Genomic DNA, 18731 nt, shown 5'->3' with positions numbered 1-18731 from the left:
TCCTAGGTCTCTTCTAAATAGTTTAGGCATATATAAGTGACTCGGCTCTTAAATGATATCGTCTTATGCGGATTGGTGCATGACTTGTTCTGAAAGTTTGAATCTAGAATGTGTATTGTGTCCGTGCTCCATTCATTTTCAGCGTTCATAATATAATTGTTTGAGTCTGAATTATTGCTTTGATCTGAACTGTAGATGTGTAAGCTTGTTTAGATGTGATAAGAGTTAAGCGTGTCACAGAGCTGATCGTACAGGTTTAATTTGTACAGGTGTTCCCTGCGACGGTTAATCGGATAACTGTACCTTTCCATCCACTTCTTTGAAACAAATAGGCTCATTTGTCTTTCTGCACTTTCTGAGCACCTCGCTTACCACATTCTGGACCTGTCTAAGAATAGTGCATATGTGGCAGTTAAAACGAATATCATGCAGTCACCTACTGTGATTTTAACTCTAACATATGTAGGTGGGCACGCTAATACAGTAGAGGAGTCCTGCGAGGTTGCTGCGAAGAAGGATGTTCGTAATCTAATTAAGAAGTGGGGAGTCCTTGTTGAAGACTTAACTTTTGATGGATACAGTGTTCTGGAGCGCTGCAGTGGCCTTTACAAGCTTAAGCGCTATGAATTAGAAGATCTTATCAAAGGAAAAAGCAGGGGTGCTTTAGAGGAGAATATGCCTGGTAGTCCTGCGAATGTAACTCATGTTTTATTAGACTATATGCCTCTTCTCGGAAAATTTTCAAGGCTATTGCAATTCGGTGTACACCGTTGGATCTTTGTCAAAAACCTTTGCCTTTGGTCGTTACACGTCTTGGATAATAGTCCAGCCCTTAGCTTAATAATGCATCCAAGGAGGTTTTTGTTGGACCAACTTGTGACACCCTTGTGAATGCAAAAAGCTATTTGGCTAAGAAAATCGTACAGTATCTTATACCTGCATACAATCTTGAGATTGTTGACGCAAATTATGGAACTCGTGAATCTAAATTAGGAACTTTGTTATGTGGTCTTGAACTGGAAAGCTGCTTTGCGATAAGAGTAAGGATGAATGGGGTCCTTAATGAACTAACATTCTCAAACCTACTTATTGAGCAAGATGAAATGTCATTTGAAAATGAAACAACTCATATTCCTCGTTACTCTAGCACCACAAACCGAACCTCTGCGACGTGGCCAAATCTGGCTAGCCCAAAGAATGTTATTGTGTGTCAAGTCGGTCGTAACCACTGTTTACTATAAGGCTCCACTACAACAAGGGTCTACCAAAGAAACGCACCAGAATGTCTAGAATATTTTCGCTCCTAGATGCACAGGTGCTATGTTATGTTTTCTAAATAAAAGGTCCGCTTTTAGGGTAGTCCTCGATTAGTTTGTAATATTGTGACCTGTTGTGTTGCCTCGTGTATTGTCTTTGCTTGTTAGCAGCGGCCATTCTTGTTTTGTTGTGTTCTGCCTGTGTCTGGGGAGGTTGTATTTTGCTTAGTATGTATCCTTTTAATTATGGACTTTGCTTGCTTATGTTTTCTTGTAATTAGTGTTCTAAGCACTTGTTCTTTCTTACTCACTTTAGTAATATGTTATGTTCAGGTGGACTACTATCACTATGTCATGCTTTTGTCCATGATGTGTAGTTGTTTGATAATCAGTGCTTTCAAATTTAAATGGCATTAGGTATGATCTTTCTGCTTGTTGATTACATGTATTATTAATCGAATGTATTAATGTAGAGTACCCATGTTGCCTCTGATGGACTGTTACACATGCTTAACACTACTTTCAGAGTTACAGTGTCAATTCATCTTCTCAGATTCACCGTTGTTTTCGTATGCTTACTCTTTGACGACCAAACAGATCCTTAATATACGCTTTCATTTATGTCAGTCTTTGACCCGTTGTCTAGAAATCTAAGCTTAAGGATTATTTTAGCAGATTACTTTTATCAGACAACGAATAAGCAAGCATCTCATCTTGTGTTTATCAGGCTTAATAGGAAAAAAAACATTATAAATGCTGAAATTTTACTTAAGACCACTACGTAAACAAGCGTATTTGTATCCAATAATACCTACAAGTCCTTATTAATATAGATTAAGATTAAACAACTTGCAAGATTGTCTAAATGAACTGATCTGTACTATGCAAGCAGCTACTCATTCAGCACATGCGTCCATACTTATAATTTGATTAGACAATGGGCAATAACCAACCAACAAAGTACATATCAATCCCACCAAATCTGAAATCAACCAAAAAAAAGGCGCCAATGTAACTAACTTATTCTTATACTCATAATTTAGTAACTATACTTACACCTTTGCACATATTTTCTGCAACTATGTCACCTTATCTCATCATAAGTTTAGCTTTGTGGGGCTTGCAATATTATTTTACTATAAAAAAGAATTGTTTAATAACCCTACTACATGTACTACATTTTTCTGTATATAACAACATATGTGCATTTTCAATTACACACAATCACTAATATCAGATCTTTCTCTCAACTGCTCTGATATACTTCATTCTGCTCTTCTATAAGAAGCAACCAGTTTTCAGAAGGTGCTTTCTTGCTCATTCACTACGCTTTATCATTGACAATTCTGTTAGTAGTTACATGAAAAATAGATTGAACCTTACTTTTTATTCTGACATTTGTACTTACAGTTAAAATTGCATGCAATTATTTCTTGCAAATTAATTTAACATGCTTTGTCTTACAATCAAATAGTTATATGTTAAGGTATATAATCTCAGTTTTTTGGTTTGTATGGAATGGAGTATAATTTAAATTAAATAGCTCAGAATTATTGTGACATTTAATCACTGATTGTTTAGTGGTTCTTAAAAGAGGTCTCAGTATGCAATAATTTGAAGGGCTCTTGCTAAATTGGAAATTGAATTGGGTATATTAATATGTTTGTTGTCATAGCTGTTCTATTTGCTGCTCTCTTTTGGTTCATCAATTGTCGCGTCTTCTTTCGATATTGATAGATTTTAATAGATAATTCAAAGATTTACTTCTTAGTGCTTTAAAACATTAAGGTGAATCTTGATGATCGAGCTTCGACAACCTTAGATAGTTATGAATTATGTAGTGTAGGCTAAAATAGCTTGTTCAGCTGTAATTGTAGACTACTGAAGTCTAGAGTTATTTGAACAAGCTAATGTTGAAAAACCATTTTACAAAGTTCTGTATATTAAGACCACAGGAATTCTGCAAATTCTTAATGGTTGAAGCTACAGTGCTGATCTGTTGTGCTATTTATGCAATGCACACACAGTGCCACTGTAAGCCTGTATTTCCTGGGCATTCATGGAATCCTATTTAATGCACTGACCCTACCAGCTAATGTTGATCATTATTTGCCCTTCTATATAGGAAACATTGCTTGGAGACGATGGCTACATCAGCCATACAGATCACAATTCCTTTTCAGCCTTTGCTAGCACGAATCACTGATTGTCTTCAATTCCCAAACCCTACATATACTGTACTGGGCTTAGAACAAAACACCATCTCTCAGAATCGTCACGCTTTGATTATGTGGTGATGAACTTATTTATATAGGAGGCCCTTCACTACTCTAGAGGAGTCATATGAAAAAGCTGCAAGAACAACTATCTCGATCTTATAGATAAGTTTGACATCTACATTGCGGACTTTACGGCTGCTAAAAAACAAGAGTATAATAGATGTGCCAATTTGTGGCGCCTGAAGCATGTAGAAATAGACCGCTTAGGAAACGGCCTACCTAAAATATGTTTAGATGAGGAGTTTGAATTCCATGAGATATCTCATTTACATTCTGTGACCATTGACATGGTGTCTGTTCTTATGGTAATCATCAGTAAACTTCCTATTCACAGCCCCTCTTTATATACCATAGAACATAATCCTTCAGCTTTCACTACATGGACAACTATAGATCATTATGGTGAAAGTCACCCACATGCCTCTTTCTTTAGCGATGTTGCTGCAACAGCACTCGCATCACAACAAGAAGTTGCTCACAAGGTCATAGAGTACTTAATACCTATTTACAATATGGACATCATTGATGCAAACTATGCTCCTGATGAAGTTAAATTTGCTGCAATGGTATGCAATTATGTCAAGAAAAAATTCCATACCTTAGAAAAAAAACTTTGTGAGGTGCAGCAGGGTCTTCTTAATAGTGTTGTGCTGATTGAAAATGATTGTACTACTCCTAAAGGTGATCTGCACACAATCCATGACCTGAAATCTCCGCCTCCACCTCCTCAGAAACGAAAGATAAGCGTAGCTTCATCCATCACTGTTGCTGAGCTACAAAACAAGAATAAGAAAGCTTTTATAATTCCTGCAGATTCTATTGACAGGCTCTTTAGAAAATCCTAAGTTCGTGTGATAACAGCATGGTTCTCCACTTATGCTCTTTTGCTTACTTGCAACCACACTTCTAGACTGATGGCGTTGCTTGTAATTTTCTTATCAAAAAACTGGGCGTAGTTGCTTTTGATTTTTATAAGCCATGTATTATATGCGTAGTTGCTTTTGCTTTTGATTTTGTGAGAACTGGCGCGAACAATTGAGTTACTATAATAATGTCCATGTTAGCTATGTTTCTCGTCAGTAGCGCTACTTGTTCTATAGCTAGCCTGTATTTTATAAAGCAAGGTGTATTGTAAGTTCTTTAGCACACATTAGAAGATGTCATTATGTTTTCAATTTCTGCAGTCAAAATATATGTATGTACTGTAATCCTCAGCTACTTACAGCTATTTTAAGTAATTTGTAATGCAGTTGAATATTTATCAAGTATTTCCTAAGATTTGTCAGCCCTGAATTAGTTTTAAAAGTTGCAGGTTTGTTCTAAATTAGCCTGTAAAACTACGCCTTCGGAATTGCCGTGGCTATACTACAATTATAGATTAAATACGCTCGTTAATAATTTACAACTTTTGATTATTTTCGGTACTACGGTGCTCTGACAATAGTTTTTTCCTCTGAATCAAAGTGACATGCCTTCAGCGGAAATTGTTCAGCGTAAGATTGGTTCTATCCACACCTAATTATTAGGTTATTGATCATTTACGCTAACAGCATATTAGATGCTTCTTTCTCTGTGCGTATTCTTACCTTGTATATTACAAGAGCAGTCCCCATTGATGTACTACTTATTAAGCAATAAAACTAACCATTTAGCATGCAGAAAATTGCAGAGGACAAAGGGCTTGCATTTTTACATATGCTATGTGTAATACTCCGTATTTATGGTCTTGGGGGTACTCTATCGAGTAGCCCTTACTCTGTCGAGTAAGGGTATGTTGCAGAATAAAATAGTTTCTGACTGTTGGGCACTCGATCGAGTAGTTTGGGGCACTCGATCGAGTAAAGGGGTACTCGATCGAGTACCTTGGGTACTCGATCGAGTGTCCGGTTTTACGGGGGAGTTTTCTCGGGTTTTGTTAATTACGCGATTAAGGTATTTAAACCAATTCGTCTTTGTTCTAAATCACTTTTTACAAAACCAAAAACCTGTTTAAGAGAGAAAGCAACTTGTCTTCTTCCTAATCGCGTTCTTGACAATTCCGGAGTTCGACGGTCGGTTTGCATCGTAGTTTGTGTCGTTGGATTCCTTGCGTCGAGGGTAAGATTTTAATGTAATTTATATAATGTTTTGTTAAGATTAGTGAAACCCTAATTTAGGAATTGGGGGTTTTTATGAATAGTAATTGAATAGTAGTATCTATGTGTTGTATGGTAGGAGGAGAGTTCATAGAAGAGGCGTTTTGAGGCAATTTGTAGATACCGTCTGCGTGTTGTGCTTTCCAGGTAGGATTTCCTACTCGGTATTAGTCCCATAATGGGATATTGGTGATGTCTTTGTAGTTAGTCGATTGATATGATGATTGTAATTGTAATTGTGATTGTGATTGTGGTTGTGTTTGTGATGGTTCTCGAGATGCGTTCTCGGCTGAGTGGGGTCACTTGCGGGAGTGATCTCACGCCCTAGTTTCGCCCTTCGTGGAACCCGCCACGAAAGGGGATGTGCACATTAATGGACGGGGTTATCGCTCGTACGATGAGCGGGGCTTAGGTGGGAACGGCTGCGGTCCCCCAGCTGGCGGCGGTAGGTCCAAAGTGGACGATCGATGATTGAGACGGTTGGTTGTGCGTGCGTGTGTGTGTGTGGCAGTTCAGCTGTCTGTTTGTTTTATTGTTGTTATCTATTTTGATTGTGTGATTTGTACTAACCCCGGTGTTGTTTTGAAAACCTGCGGTGATCCATTCGGGGATGGTGAGCGAGATATTGAGCGGTATAGAGATGATACGGGGATAGGCGGGATGGCCACGACATGACGATAGAGTCTTCCTGTAGTTTAGCTTTTATTTCTATTTCAGTTGAGAACAGTTAGTTTGGGATAATGTATTGTACTTTAAGTTTGGGTTTCAAGGATTGTACTTATTCATTAAATTACTTATAATAAATGTTGTTTCTGTTTTGTCTATTTGATTATCATACCTCGGGCAACCGAGATGGTGATGTCTTCATACCTGAGTGGTCCTGGTAAGGCACTCGGAGTATGGGGGTGTTACAAATGGTATCAGAGCGACGATCCTGAAACCTGTAACCAATGAACTTAATGAACATAGGGAGTCAATTAAAATGAACCCGGGGTAAAAGTTGTAGGAGCTAGTGCAAAGGCTTGGGAGACGTCCTAAAGTCGCGGGGGTCGCCCTACAACTTTGAACCGGTCACATGGGAACGTGTTTGTTGAGTCGTCTGTGTGATTGTTTAATTTGTGCAACAAAGTGATGAAGTGTGTTGATTGTTTGGTGCTGAAGTAGGAGGTTGAGCATGTGAAAGAGAATGATTATATGTTGAACATGTTAATGAGTGATAACAAGTTGAATGATTTACGATGTGGCTTTTAATAGCGTAATGAAATGATTTCGTAGTTAGTAGAAGGATGCGTAACATGTTTATGATGATATAATATGATTTATAAGTTTAGCATGTTAGTATGTGACGTAATATGCGGGTATCTCTTACGTATTGGGGGTACTTGATCGAGTGGGACTGACTCGATCGGGTAGGTTTTTGGCGATTTTGAGTCCAGAATCGAGTTTTGGGGCACTCGATCGAGTAACTAGGGGTACTCGATCGAGTAGGGGGTCACTCGATCGAATAGCCTAGATACTCGATCGAGTGGGTTAGAGATCGAAGGTCCGTTTGGTTCGGAGTTTGGGTACTCGATCGAGTACATAGGGGCACTCGATCGAGTAGCCCGTTACTCGATCGAGTGGGTTTGGATACTCGATCGAGTGGGTTCTGGGCAACGCGTGTTCGTGTTTTGAGGTTTAGTACGCGTGTTTATGTTTATCCCTTTCTTCTATAGCTTCAAGATGCCGCCCAAGAGAAATGCCTTGTACGCGAGAGCCGAGCTTATGACTACGGATGACATCGTTAAGATGTTGGAACACCAGGACGCTCTTACTGAGACCCCGAAGAGAGTGAATGAGGACAAGGATAAGAGTAAGGAGAAGGAGGTTGACCATGCTAAAGTCGGCCTCTATATCGCAAGTTTAACCCGAAGGAGTACAAGGGGGGTTGAGGAGCCTAACCACCTTGATAGTTGGGTGAGGAGATGGAGAACATCTTTGGATTTAGTTCGCTGTCCGATGAGATGAGAGTGGATCAGGCTGCATTCTATCCGAGGGAGGCACTGGCAAGTGGTGGGATTCCGTAAAAGTGAGTGCCAAGGAGATATATACCAACCGGGGGTTACCCGCTATACCTTGGGAGGAGTTTTGTAGGGGTTGTGAGGAAGGAGTTCGTACCTGAACATGTGAGGAGCAAGTTGAGGGAGGAGTTCGACAAGTTTAAGATGACGGGTGAGATGTCTCTGTGGCGAGTACTACGAGCGGTTCAATGAGAAATCCAGATATCTGTGAAGACATGGGTTTAAGTGAGGAGAATCTGGCTTTGAGGTTTGAGAGAGGGCTAACCACGAAGATTATGGATAAGTTACCCGTGGGAGTCCTTACGATGTGAAGGAAGCATATGAGAGGGCTGGGAGAGCGAGAGACTAGTGGAGATGGCTCGGGAGAGGTCGGGTGGAGAGAAGAGGAAGTCGGAGAGCGAGGGTGGTGGCCAATCTAATTTCAAGAAAGGCAACCACAATCAATCTAAGGGATTTTCTTCCGGTTCTGGGTTTAGTCTTTGGAACTTCCTTTGGGCGAGGTCGTGGGAGTGTGAGCAACAGTGGGGAGTGACTGCTTTGGTTGTGGCGGCGTAGGCCACAAGAGACATGAGTGCACGAGCGCACGGGATCTTTTCGGAGACACCACGAGCTTTGCGAGCAACGGACCCGGTGGATCATGGCCAAACCGGGAGGTCGAGCTATCGAGTGGAGGCAACCGCAACGGCGGTAATTCTTATCAGAAGACACCGATGAACAACAACAACAATCAAGGGTCGGGTGCTAAGTCGATTGCATCGGCTAATCTTGTCCGGGAGGTGGGCGGAAGACCGATGGCAAGTTGTTCATGATGGACAAGAAGGCAGCTGAGGAGGATGCGCACGTTATCACCGGTACATTTCTTGTTAATGGTATCCCTACGTTTGTTTTGTTTGATTCGGGGCTTCTCGATCGTTTGTGTCTTCGAGTCATGTAAAACAGTTGGGTTTGAGAGTATATGAGTCTGTTAGGGAGCAAGTTTTCATACCTTCAGGAGAGTCTGTATCGTGTGGGAGGTTGTTTAGAGATGTATCTTTGATAGTTGGGCAAGTCGATTTCCCTGTAGACTTGCTAGAGTTTCCTTTTAATGGCTTTGAGATGATAGTTGGGATGGATTGGTTAGGAAAGTATAAGGCTAAGATAGACTGTCATCAAAAGAGAGTGTCCCTTAGAGGTCCTAAGGGTGTAAGTGTGTCTTATCGTGGGTTTCTAGTCAAACCCAAAGTTAAGTTGATTGCAGCTGTCACTTTGAAGTCGTATCTGAGGAAGGGATGTCCTCTGATTTTGTGCCATGTGAGAGATGACCGGATAGAGAGCCCGGCAGTTGAAGAGATACCAATGGTGGGAGAGTATGCAGATGTCTTTCCAGAGGAGATTCCGGGGTTGCCGCCGAAGAGGGAGATAGATTTCACCGTTGAGTTGAAGCCAGGGACGGGGCCAATTTCTAAGGCACCGTACCGTATGGGTCCTAAGGAGATGGAGGAGCTTAGGAAGCAGTTGGATGATTTGATAGAGAAGGGATACATTAGACCAAGTGTATCGCCTTGGGGAGCACCAGTTCTTTTCGTGAAGAAGAAGGATGGAACTTTGAGGTTATGCATAGATTACCGGAGTCGAACCGTGTGACGATAAAGAACAAGTATCCTTTGCCAAGGATAGATGACCTGTTTGATCAGTTGAGTGGTGCAACGGTCTTTTCTAAGATCGATTTGAGGTCGGGATACCATCAGGTGAAGATTAGAGATGGGGACATACCGAAGACGGCTTTCACGTCGAGGTATGGCCATTATGAGTATGTGGTGATGCCATTTGGGTTGTCTAATGCGCCGGCAGTGTTTATGGATTTGATGAATAGGATCTTAAGACAGTTCTTGGATCAGTTCGTAGTAGTGTTTATCGATGACATCCTAGTCTACTCTAAGACTAAGGAGGAGCATGAGGAACATCTGAGGATCGTGTTGCAGACGTTGAGAGATCATGAGTTGTATGCTAAGTCGTCTAAGTGTGAGTTACGGTTGGAGAAAGTTGCTTTTAAGGGGCATGTAATCTCTAAAGATGGGGTAGCTGTGGATCCGGCGAAGATTGAGGCGGTGACAAAGTGGGAAGCACCGAAGAATGTTCTTTGAGGTGAGGAGTTTCTTGGGTTTAGCTGGATACTACAGGCGGTTCGTGAAAGATTTCTCCAAGATAGCTAGACCGATGACGGCGTTGATGAGGAAAGAGAACAGGTTTCGTTGGGATGAGAGTTGTGAGAAGGCGTTCCAAACATTAAAGGAGCGTTTGACCACAGCTCCTGTCCTCGCATTGCCTGAAGGGAGCGAGAATTTCGAGGTTTATACGGATGCTTCGAAGAATGGGTTGGGGTGTGTGTTGATGCAGAGTGGTAAAGTGATCGCCTATGCTTCTAGGCAGTTGAAGCCTTATGAGGAGAACTACCCTACTCATGACCTGGAGTTGGGTGCAGTGGTGTTTGCTCTCAAGATTTGGAGACATTACCTTTATGGAGCAATCTTTAAGGTATTTTCTGATCACAAGAGTCTCAAGTACATCTTCACGCAGAAGGAGTTGAACATGAGACAGAGGAGGTGGATGGAGTTGATTGGCGATTATGACATGGAAATCATCTACCATGAAGGAAAGGCCAACGTGGTTGCGGATGCTTTGAGTAGAAAGAGTGTACATTCCTTGTGTACAGCTCTATCTCTGATGAGGCTGAGGGATGAGGTAGCGAGCTTTGGGATTCACATGATGTAGAAAGGAGATGCTATGGGTGATATGACAGTACACATGGAGTTTTATGATGATATTCGAGGTAAACAGGCTTTGGATCCTAAGATAGTGGAGTGGAGAGCTGGAGTAGAGAAAGGGACAGTGTCCCGCTTTTCCATTCATACAGATGGTAGCTTGAGGTTTGATGGTAGGTGGTGTGTTCCTAATGATGAGGAGTTGAAAAAGACAATCATGACAGACGCGCATTGCACACCATATTCAGTTCATCCGGGTGGAGACAAGCTTTACAAAGACTTGAAGAAAACGTTTTGGTGGCCTGGAATGAAGAAAGAGACAGCTGAGTTTGTGTCCCGTTGTTTGACATGCCAGAGAGTTAAAGGGGAACAGAGAAGACCACAAGGTAAGATTCAGTCTTTGGAGGTGCCTGAGTGGAAGTGGGAATCCATTTCCATGGATTTCATTGTGGGTTTACCTAAGAGTCAACAAGGTAACAATATGATTTGGGTGATAGTGGATCGGTTGACCAAGTCAGCTCACTTTGTTCCAATGAAAGATACATGGACTAAGGCACAACTGGCTATGGCCTATCGAAAGAACGTGCTTAAGTTACATGGAGTCCCTAAGGACATAGTGTCTGACAGAGATGCGAGGTTTATATCAAGGTTTTGGAAGGAGTTGCAGGAATCGTTGGGAACAGCTTTGAAGATGAGTACGACATTTCATCCTGCGACAGATGGGCGATCGAGAGAGAACAATCAAGACTCTTGAGGATATGTTGCGAGCTTGTGTGATGGATTTTGGTGGTAGGCTGGGAGCGGAGGTTGGACTTAATAGAGTTCTCTTACAACAACAGCTATCACACTAGTATTGGTATGGCACCGTTTGAGGCTTTGTATGGAAGGAGATGTAGGAGTCCGATCTGTTGGGACGATAGTCTTTGAGGCGGTGGTTTTAGGACCAGAGATAGTACATGAGATGGTGGAAATGCAGTTAAGATGATCGGGGAACGGATGAGAGCGGCTCGGGATCGACGAAGAGTTATGCGGATCTACATCGTCGGGACATAGAGTTTCAGGTTGGGGACAAGGTTCTTCTGAAAGTGTCTCCTATGCGTGGAGTTATGAGATTTGGGAAGAAAGGCAAGCTAAGTCAAAAGTTTATAGGGCCTTATGAGATCTTAGAGCGAGTTGGGGAAGTGGCTTATCGTTTGGCTTTACACTCTACCTGCTTTGGAGAGGGTGCATAATGTGTTTCATGTATCGCAGCTGCGGAAGTATGTGAGTGACCCGTCACATGTGTTGGAGGCAGAGAGCTTAGAGCTGGATGAGTCTTTATCGTACCTCGAGGTGCCTAAGCAGATCCTAGACCGAAAAGTTAGAAAGACCAGGAGTGGTGAGACAGTGTTGCTTAAGATCCTTTGGTTTAACCATGAGACCGAGGAAGCTACATGGGAGGCGGAGGATATCATGAAAGAGCGTTACCCTTTCCTTTTTGATCGGGTATGTATGGTTACGGGGACGTAACCTTGTTTCTTTTAGGGGGGTAGGAGAGGATCGCGAGAGTTTTTAAGAGTTTTTACACCCCTTGTATATGTTGTGTCGGTATGTTTGTCGGGATAAGTTGGGTTAGTAACATGTTTTACGTTGTGTTTATGTTGACCTTCGAGTCGGGAAGCTTATGGGAGTACCTTTGTTTGGTAGTGGTTTGAACTTCGGGGACGAAGTTCCTTTTAAGGAGGGAAGACTGTAATACTCCGTATTTATGGTCTTGGGGGTACTCTATCGAGTAGCCCTTACTCTGTCGAGTAAGGGTATGTTGCAGAATAAAATAGTTTCGACTGTTGGGCACTCGATCGAGTAGCCGGGGCACTCGATCGAGTAGGGGTACTCGATCGAGTACCTTGGGTACTCGATCGAGTGTCCTGGTTTTTGGGGGAGTTTTCTCGGGTTTTGTTAATTACGCGATTAAGGTATTTAAACCAATTCGTCTTTGTTCTAAATCACTTTTTACAAAACCTAAAACCTGTTTAAGAGAGAAAGCAACTTGTCTTCTTCCTAATCGCGTTCTTGACAATTCCCGGAGTTCAGACGGTCGGTTTGCATCGTAGTTTGTGTCGTTGGATTCCTTGCGTCGAGGGTAAGCTTTTAATGTAATTTATATAATGTTTTTTTAAGATTAGTGAAACCCTAATTTAGGAATTGGGGGTTTTTATGAATAGTAATTGAATAGTAGTATCTATGTGTTGTATGGTAGGAGGAGAGTTCATAGAAGAGGCGTTTTGAGACAATTTGTAGATACCGTCTGCGTGTTGTGCTTTCCAGGTAGGATTTCCTACTCAGTATTAGTCCCATAATGGGATATTGGTGATGTGCTGTAGTTAGTCGATTGATATGATGATTGTAATTGTAATTGTGATTGTGATTGTGGTTGTGTTTGTGATGGTTCTCGAGATGCGTTCTCGGCTGAGTGGGGTCACTTGCGGGAGTGATCTCACGCCCTAGTTTCGCCCTTCGTGGAACCCGCCACGAAAGGGGATGTGCACATTAATGGACAGGGTTATCGCTCGTACGATGAGCGGGGCTTAGGTGGGAACGGCTGCGGTCCCCCAGCGGCGGTCGGGTCCAAAGGACGATCGGTGATTGAGACGGTTGGTTGTGCGTGCGTGTGTGTGTGTGGCAGTTCAGCTGTCTGTTTGTTTTATTGTTGTTATCTATTTTGATTGTGTGATTAGTACTGACCCCGGTGTTGTTTTGAAAACCTGCGGTGATCCATTCGGGGATGGTGAGCAGATATTGAGCAGGTATAGAGATGATACGGGGATAGCTGGGATGGCCACGACATGACGATAGAGTCTTCCGCTGTAGTTTAGATTTTATTTCTATTTCAGTTGAGAACAGTTAGTTTGGGATAATGTATTGTACTTTAAGTTTGGGTTTCAAGGATTGTACTTATTCATTAAATTACTTATAATAAATGTTGTTTCTGTTTTGTCTATTTGATTATCATACCTCGGGCAACCGAGATGGTGATGTCTTCATACCTGAGTGGTCCTGGTAAGGCACTCGGAGTATGGGGGTGTTACACTATGTATATTAATTAGATGGGTAAGTGAACAAGTCAAGTTACACTTTTCATATTTAGTTTGATAATGATGTTTATAGCTTATTTACCTTGAGTTTATATGATGTTTCATGCTTATTTGCAGATGATGACTTCCCATACTACCCAAGTACATCTGCAACTAGCCGGACAAAGAGAAATGTAGGACACAAGGCCAATCTCTAGCTGTTGTTCCAAAGTAATGCTCTAACCACACATTAGTTTGTATTATAAGATTATATCATTAAGACATGAATTAAAGCTTTATCTCTAAACATTAGGCGCCGTCAAAGCAGAAGTGGTCCAGGAGATAAAAAAAAATACGCAGGCAGCCTATAACACCAAAACAGCAAGGTATATTTTTTATCAGTTGTAGTTTAACTATTGTCCTATATGCATATATAAGTATTTAGCTTTTTACTTCATGTTACAACTTTGCAGTGCATTTGCCTGCTGCTATGATTGGGCAACCGCTTCCAGGGAAACCTCTCCAACTACCAGTTGCCCAGTCATGTACAAAGTGTCTAGCAAAGAGAATTGCTTCTGAGTCCCGTACATTTTGTTGCGGAGATAGAACAATAGTGCTACCATCCAACAGCTATCCTGTAGCATTGTCCAGATTATACACGTCTCCAGACTCACTATCTACTCATTTCAGGAAATATGCACGCCTCTACAATAACTTATTTGCTTTCAGCTCAATTGGAGGTAAAACTTACGCAGATACACAACAAGGAATCTATGTGTTTAAGCTACATGGTCAGATCTACCACAACGTTCAAGATCTTGTGCCAACGGACGGAAATCCAAAGTATTTGCAATTATACTTTTATGATGGTCAACATGAAGCTGCTAATCGCTCTGGGTGCTTTTCAGACCTAGATCAGAATGTGATTGACATACTGATGAATATAACACAATCAAACTCATATGCACGTTTCTTCCGATCATTAAAGAATATTAACGTAACTGACAATACACAGATACGTATTCAGAAAAATCCTACAAGAGACCAACGTGTAAGCAATGTACCTACGTCTGATAAAGTTGCTTGTCATCATCGGGCGATGATACGACATTAGGTGAAACCAAGTGGACCCCATATCTTAGTAATCGGGCGATCGCAAGCTTCTCATAGAATTATGCACTACTATGGTTGTTATGACCCGCTTCAGTACCCTCTTCTTTTCCCATGTGGAGAGTGTGGTTGGCACCAAGGTTTGAAAAAGCGTATTATCCAAGCAGATACAGCATCAACAAGTCATAGTAGTATGACCCTTGCTCCTATTACAAATATAGCGTCATCCAGCCAAGGTGAAATGCCCCTACCTTCCACATTTGAAAACGCTGAAGGATTACTAAATGCAGAAGAACAAAGTAAGCATTGATTTTACTGCCCCATTAAGTCATGGCCTCACCCCTATGCGCGACCACCTAACTCAATCATAAATCCTTCTTGCAGGAAGTTCACAGAGACCAGGCTCACAAGAACGCAATGTGTCTTGCCGGGAGTACTACTGCTACAAGCTGCAAAACAGGCCAGGGAACATGCTGTTACGAGCTGGGAGATGTTTACAGCAATATGTGGTTGATATGTACGTGAAATTAGAAAACACTCGCTTGGACTATTTCCGAAACAACCAAGATACTATAAGGTCTGAATTGTATCAGGGTTTACTTGACACAATAGATGCAGGCGAGCAGTGCGCAGCTAACGTTGGTAGCCGAGTTATCCTTCCAGCAACTTATATTGGAGGACCTAGGGATATGAAAAGGAGGTATCTTAATGCAATGGCTCTTGTACAAATGTTATGGGAAACCAGATTTTTTATCACTATTACCTACAATGCAGTGGCTTTGAAATAAAAAGAGAGCGGCTCCTGGAGAAGAAGCTCGAGAATCGTCCGGATATAGTAGCTAGAGTGTTTCGCGCAAAGTTGCTAGCATTGAAGAAAAAGTCAAGTTGAGGATAAGATCTTTGGAGAAGTTGCTGCATTTGTGTATGTAGTTGAATTTCAAAAAAGGGGCCTTCCACATGCCCATATTCTGCTAATAATGAAGCCTGGCAGTAGGATGAACTGTACTAGCGACTTTGATAAGTTTGTTAGTGCTGAGATCCCGTCAGTGACTAATATAAGCCTGCGCACGGCTGTGCTAAAGCATATGATGTATGGGCCTTGTGGCCACCTAGACCCTGAACGTCAATGCATGCAGCACAAAAGTAGCAAAGGCCGATGCAAATATGTGTATCCGAAGCAATTTGCAGATTCAACAACTAATAGTTCAGATGGATATCCTGTCTACAGGCGGCGTAAGACAGGAGATAGTGCTAAGATAAGGGGTGAGCAACTCGACAACCGTTGGGTTATTCCATATAACCCATACCTCCTTGACCTGTTCGATTGTCACTTAAATGTCGAAGTCTGCTCCACCATACAAGCTGGTTAAATATTTATATAAGTATGTCTACAAAGGTCACGATAAGATATCGTTCAATATAGCAGCAGGAGATGCAGTACAAGTAGTTGATGAAATTCAAAGCAGATACCGCCGACGCTGGGTTTCCTCAATAGAAGCCATGTGGTGGATTTATGGGTTTGATCTGTTCGAGATCCATCCACCAGTCATGCCACTTCCAATACATCTTCCAAGCATGCAGGCAATACAATTAAGGCCTCATGAAAACCTAACTCGGGTAGTTTCCAATGAAAAGCGGATCAGGACACCATTAACTGAATTCTTCAAGATTAACAACGATAATGAACACAAAACAACTGAAAGGTACTTATATAGCCAATTTACTGAGCACTATAGATGGGATAAGACAGAACGAACTTGGTTCAAAAGAAGAAATAAACTACTTGTAATAGCTAGGCTTGTGTTTGTTTCGCCATCAGAAGGAGAACGGTATTTCTTGAGATTGCTACTTAATCATGTTAAATCTCCCAAATCTTTTGAAGATCTTAAAACAGTCAACGGTCATTGTTGCTCAACTTACCAAGAAGCTGCATTAGAACTCAGGTTAATTGAAGAAGATAATATGGTCAATTTATGCCTTGTTTGAAGCATGTAATGTCTGAGATGCCTTCTCGCTCTCGACGTCTGTTTGCAAATCGTTCTCATTTTTTGCCAGCCAAAAGATCCTGTAAACCCGTGGGATAAGTACTACACTGCACTATCTGAAGACTTTAGAAGAGAGCTCCCAAACGATGCATACACTGTAAGAGTTCTTACGGTTCAGAAGTTTGAACAGCATCTAGAAGCAATGGGCAAATCTCTACGCACATTTGGACTCGCGCACTTGAGCGAAACCCAGGATATTGTGCTCCGCAGAACCCGAGATATAATTGATGCACTTAATGCACCTATACCAAAAGAGTGTGTAAAATATCGCAGTTCATTGAATCCAGAACAACAACAAGTTTTCGATACCATAGTTGAACATGTTAGAGAAAACAAGCCTGGTGCCTTTTTTGTGGATGGTCCTGGTGGTACCGGTAAAACGTACTTATACAATGCTTTGTACGCTGAAGTCCGGTTACTTGGTAAGATTGTATTACCTACTGCAACTTCTGGTATAGCTGCAGCAAACATACCTTCTGGGCGAACCACACATTCCAGATTTAAAATTGCTTTAGATTTGGATGTCCCATTGACCTGCGCAGTGCCAAAGCAAGGGAGCCTTGCTGCGTTAATACAAGCAACCAGCTTAATTATATGGGATGAAGCTTCAATGGCAAGGAAGGAAACAGTTGAAGCCGTGGACCACTTACTACGTGATCTATGTGACCCAGATTTGGTGTTTGGTGGAAAATTAATTGTGTTCGGAGGTGACTTTCGCCAAGTGCTTCCAGTAGTCCCTCATAGATCGTTAAGAGAAGTGGTGAACTCTAGCATGGTCTCCTCTGCAATCTGGTCTCAACTGATCAAATATCGCTTAACTGTTAATGTTCGAGCCAAAGATGATCCAGAGTTTTCCAGATTTCTTTTGGCTCTTGGTAATGGTGAGCTTCAAACTGAAGAAACTGCTCAGATTGAACTGCCTCCTGGGATTGTAGTAGAAACACGCAGTACAGAAGAAGAGTTGATAACTACAGTTGCTGATATTGCATACCCAGAATCTGATGTTAACGCATTGGGTACTGATATATTTATCAAACGATCAATAATGGCGCCCATGAATGAAGATGTTGGTGCTATTAATACACTTCTTATAAATAGGTTCCCAGGAGAAGCTGTCACATATAGAGGCTACGATTCAATGCTGACTGATAACTGCAATATTTATCCAGCTGAATTCATAAATACACTTTGTCCAGGAGGTATGAGTCCTTATGAATTAATTCTGAAAGAAAATTGTCCAGTCATTCTGCTCGAAATCTTCTTCCATCTTCTCGGTCTCTCGCAATGGAACTAGGTTAATTTGCAAAAGATTTACGCCTAATCTAATAGAATGCATGATAGCTTCTGGACATTACAGTGGTGACCATGTGTTTATCCCACGTATTAAAATGCAGCCATCAGCTTCTGATAATTTCCCATTTCAGTTCCAACGTAATCAGTTCCCTTTGAAGTTGAGTTTTGCAATGACCATCAATAAATCACAGGGGCAGACATTGGACCAAGTTGCTATCTACCTTCCAAGACCCTGTTTTTCTCATGGACAGTTGTATGTCGGTCTTTCACGAGCTAGAACATCAGACAAAGTAACAGTTGTTTCTGCATCAACAGATCATGCTTCATCACAACAATCCGTGAAAAACATTGTTTCTTACGATGTTTTGAGGCTTGCAGGCATCATCTAAGTAACCTCATAAAGGAAGTGTTCCTGCAAAGTCAGCGTACTTTTTTGGCACCTAACTAGGACAATATATTGTCTAGATTTTGAAGACACAACTACAAGGATGACTCTGCTTATCAAGATGAGTCACACACCTGCGAAATCAACCTCTATTCCCATTAGTACAACCATGCTACTTAGCCCACCATTGTGCTTAACAAAGCATATGAGCCAATGGTTGGCTATATTGTATCAAGGAATGTAATGCACTTTTGACTGCAGAAGCTTATGAATCATGTAATATAAGGACTGTTTAACAGAAATGAATTATAAAGCTTCTAGCAACCTTTTCTTGTTTTGAACACACAAAAAAAAAAAACTACTTGATCATTACT

General features: G+C 41.5%; 1 protein-coding gene across 1 annotated transcript; it reads left to right on the top strand.

Moving 5' to 3' along the window:
• Positions 1-15611: 15611 nt before the first annotated feature.
• Positions 15612-18361, top strand: LOC141637287 (uncharacterized). The gene is made up of 4 exons (XM_074446847.1): positions 15612-15897; positions 16031-16599; positions 16690-17878; positions 18021-18361. The coding sequence occupies exons 1-4, from the start codon at positions 15612-15614 to the stop codon at positions 18359-18361; spliced, it is 2385 nt and encodes a 794-aa protein (XP_074302948.1).
• Positions 18362-18731: the final 370 nt, after the last annotated feature.

The sequence above is a fragment of the Silene latifolia genome, chromosome 2 (assembly GCF_048544455.1).
Source record: "Silene latifolia isolate original U9 population chromosome 2, ASM4854445v1, whole genome shotgun sequence".
NCBI lineage: Eukaryota > Viridiplantae > Streptophyta > Magnoliopsida > Caryophyllales > Caryophyllaceae > Silene > Silene latifolia.
The sequence above is the reverse complement of the archived record's forward strand: the minus strand, read 5'-3'. Positions and strand labels throughout refer to the sequence as shown.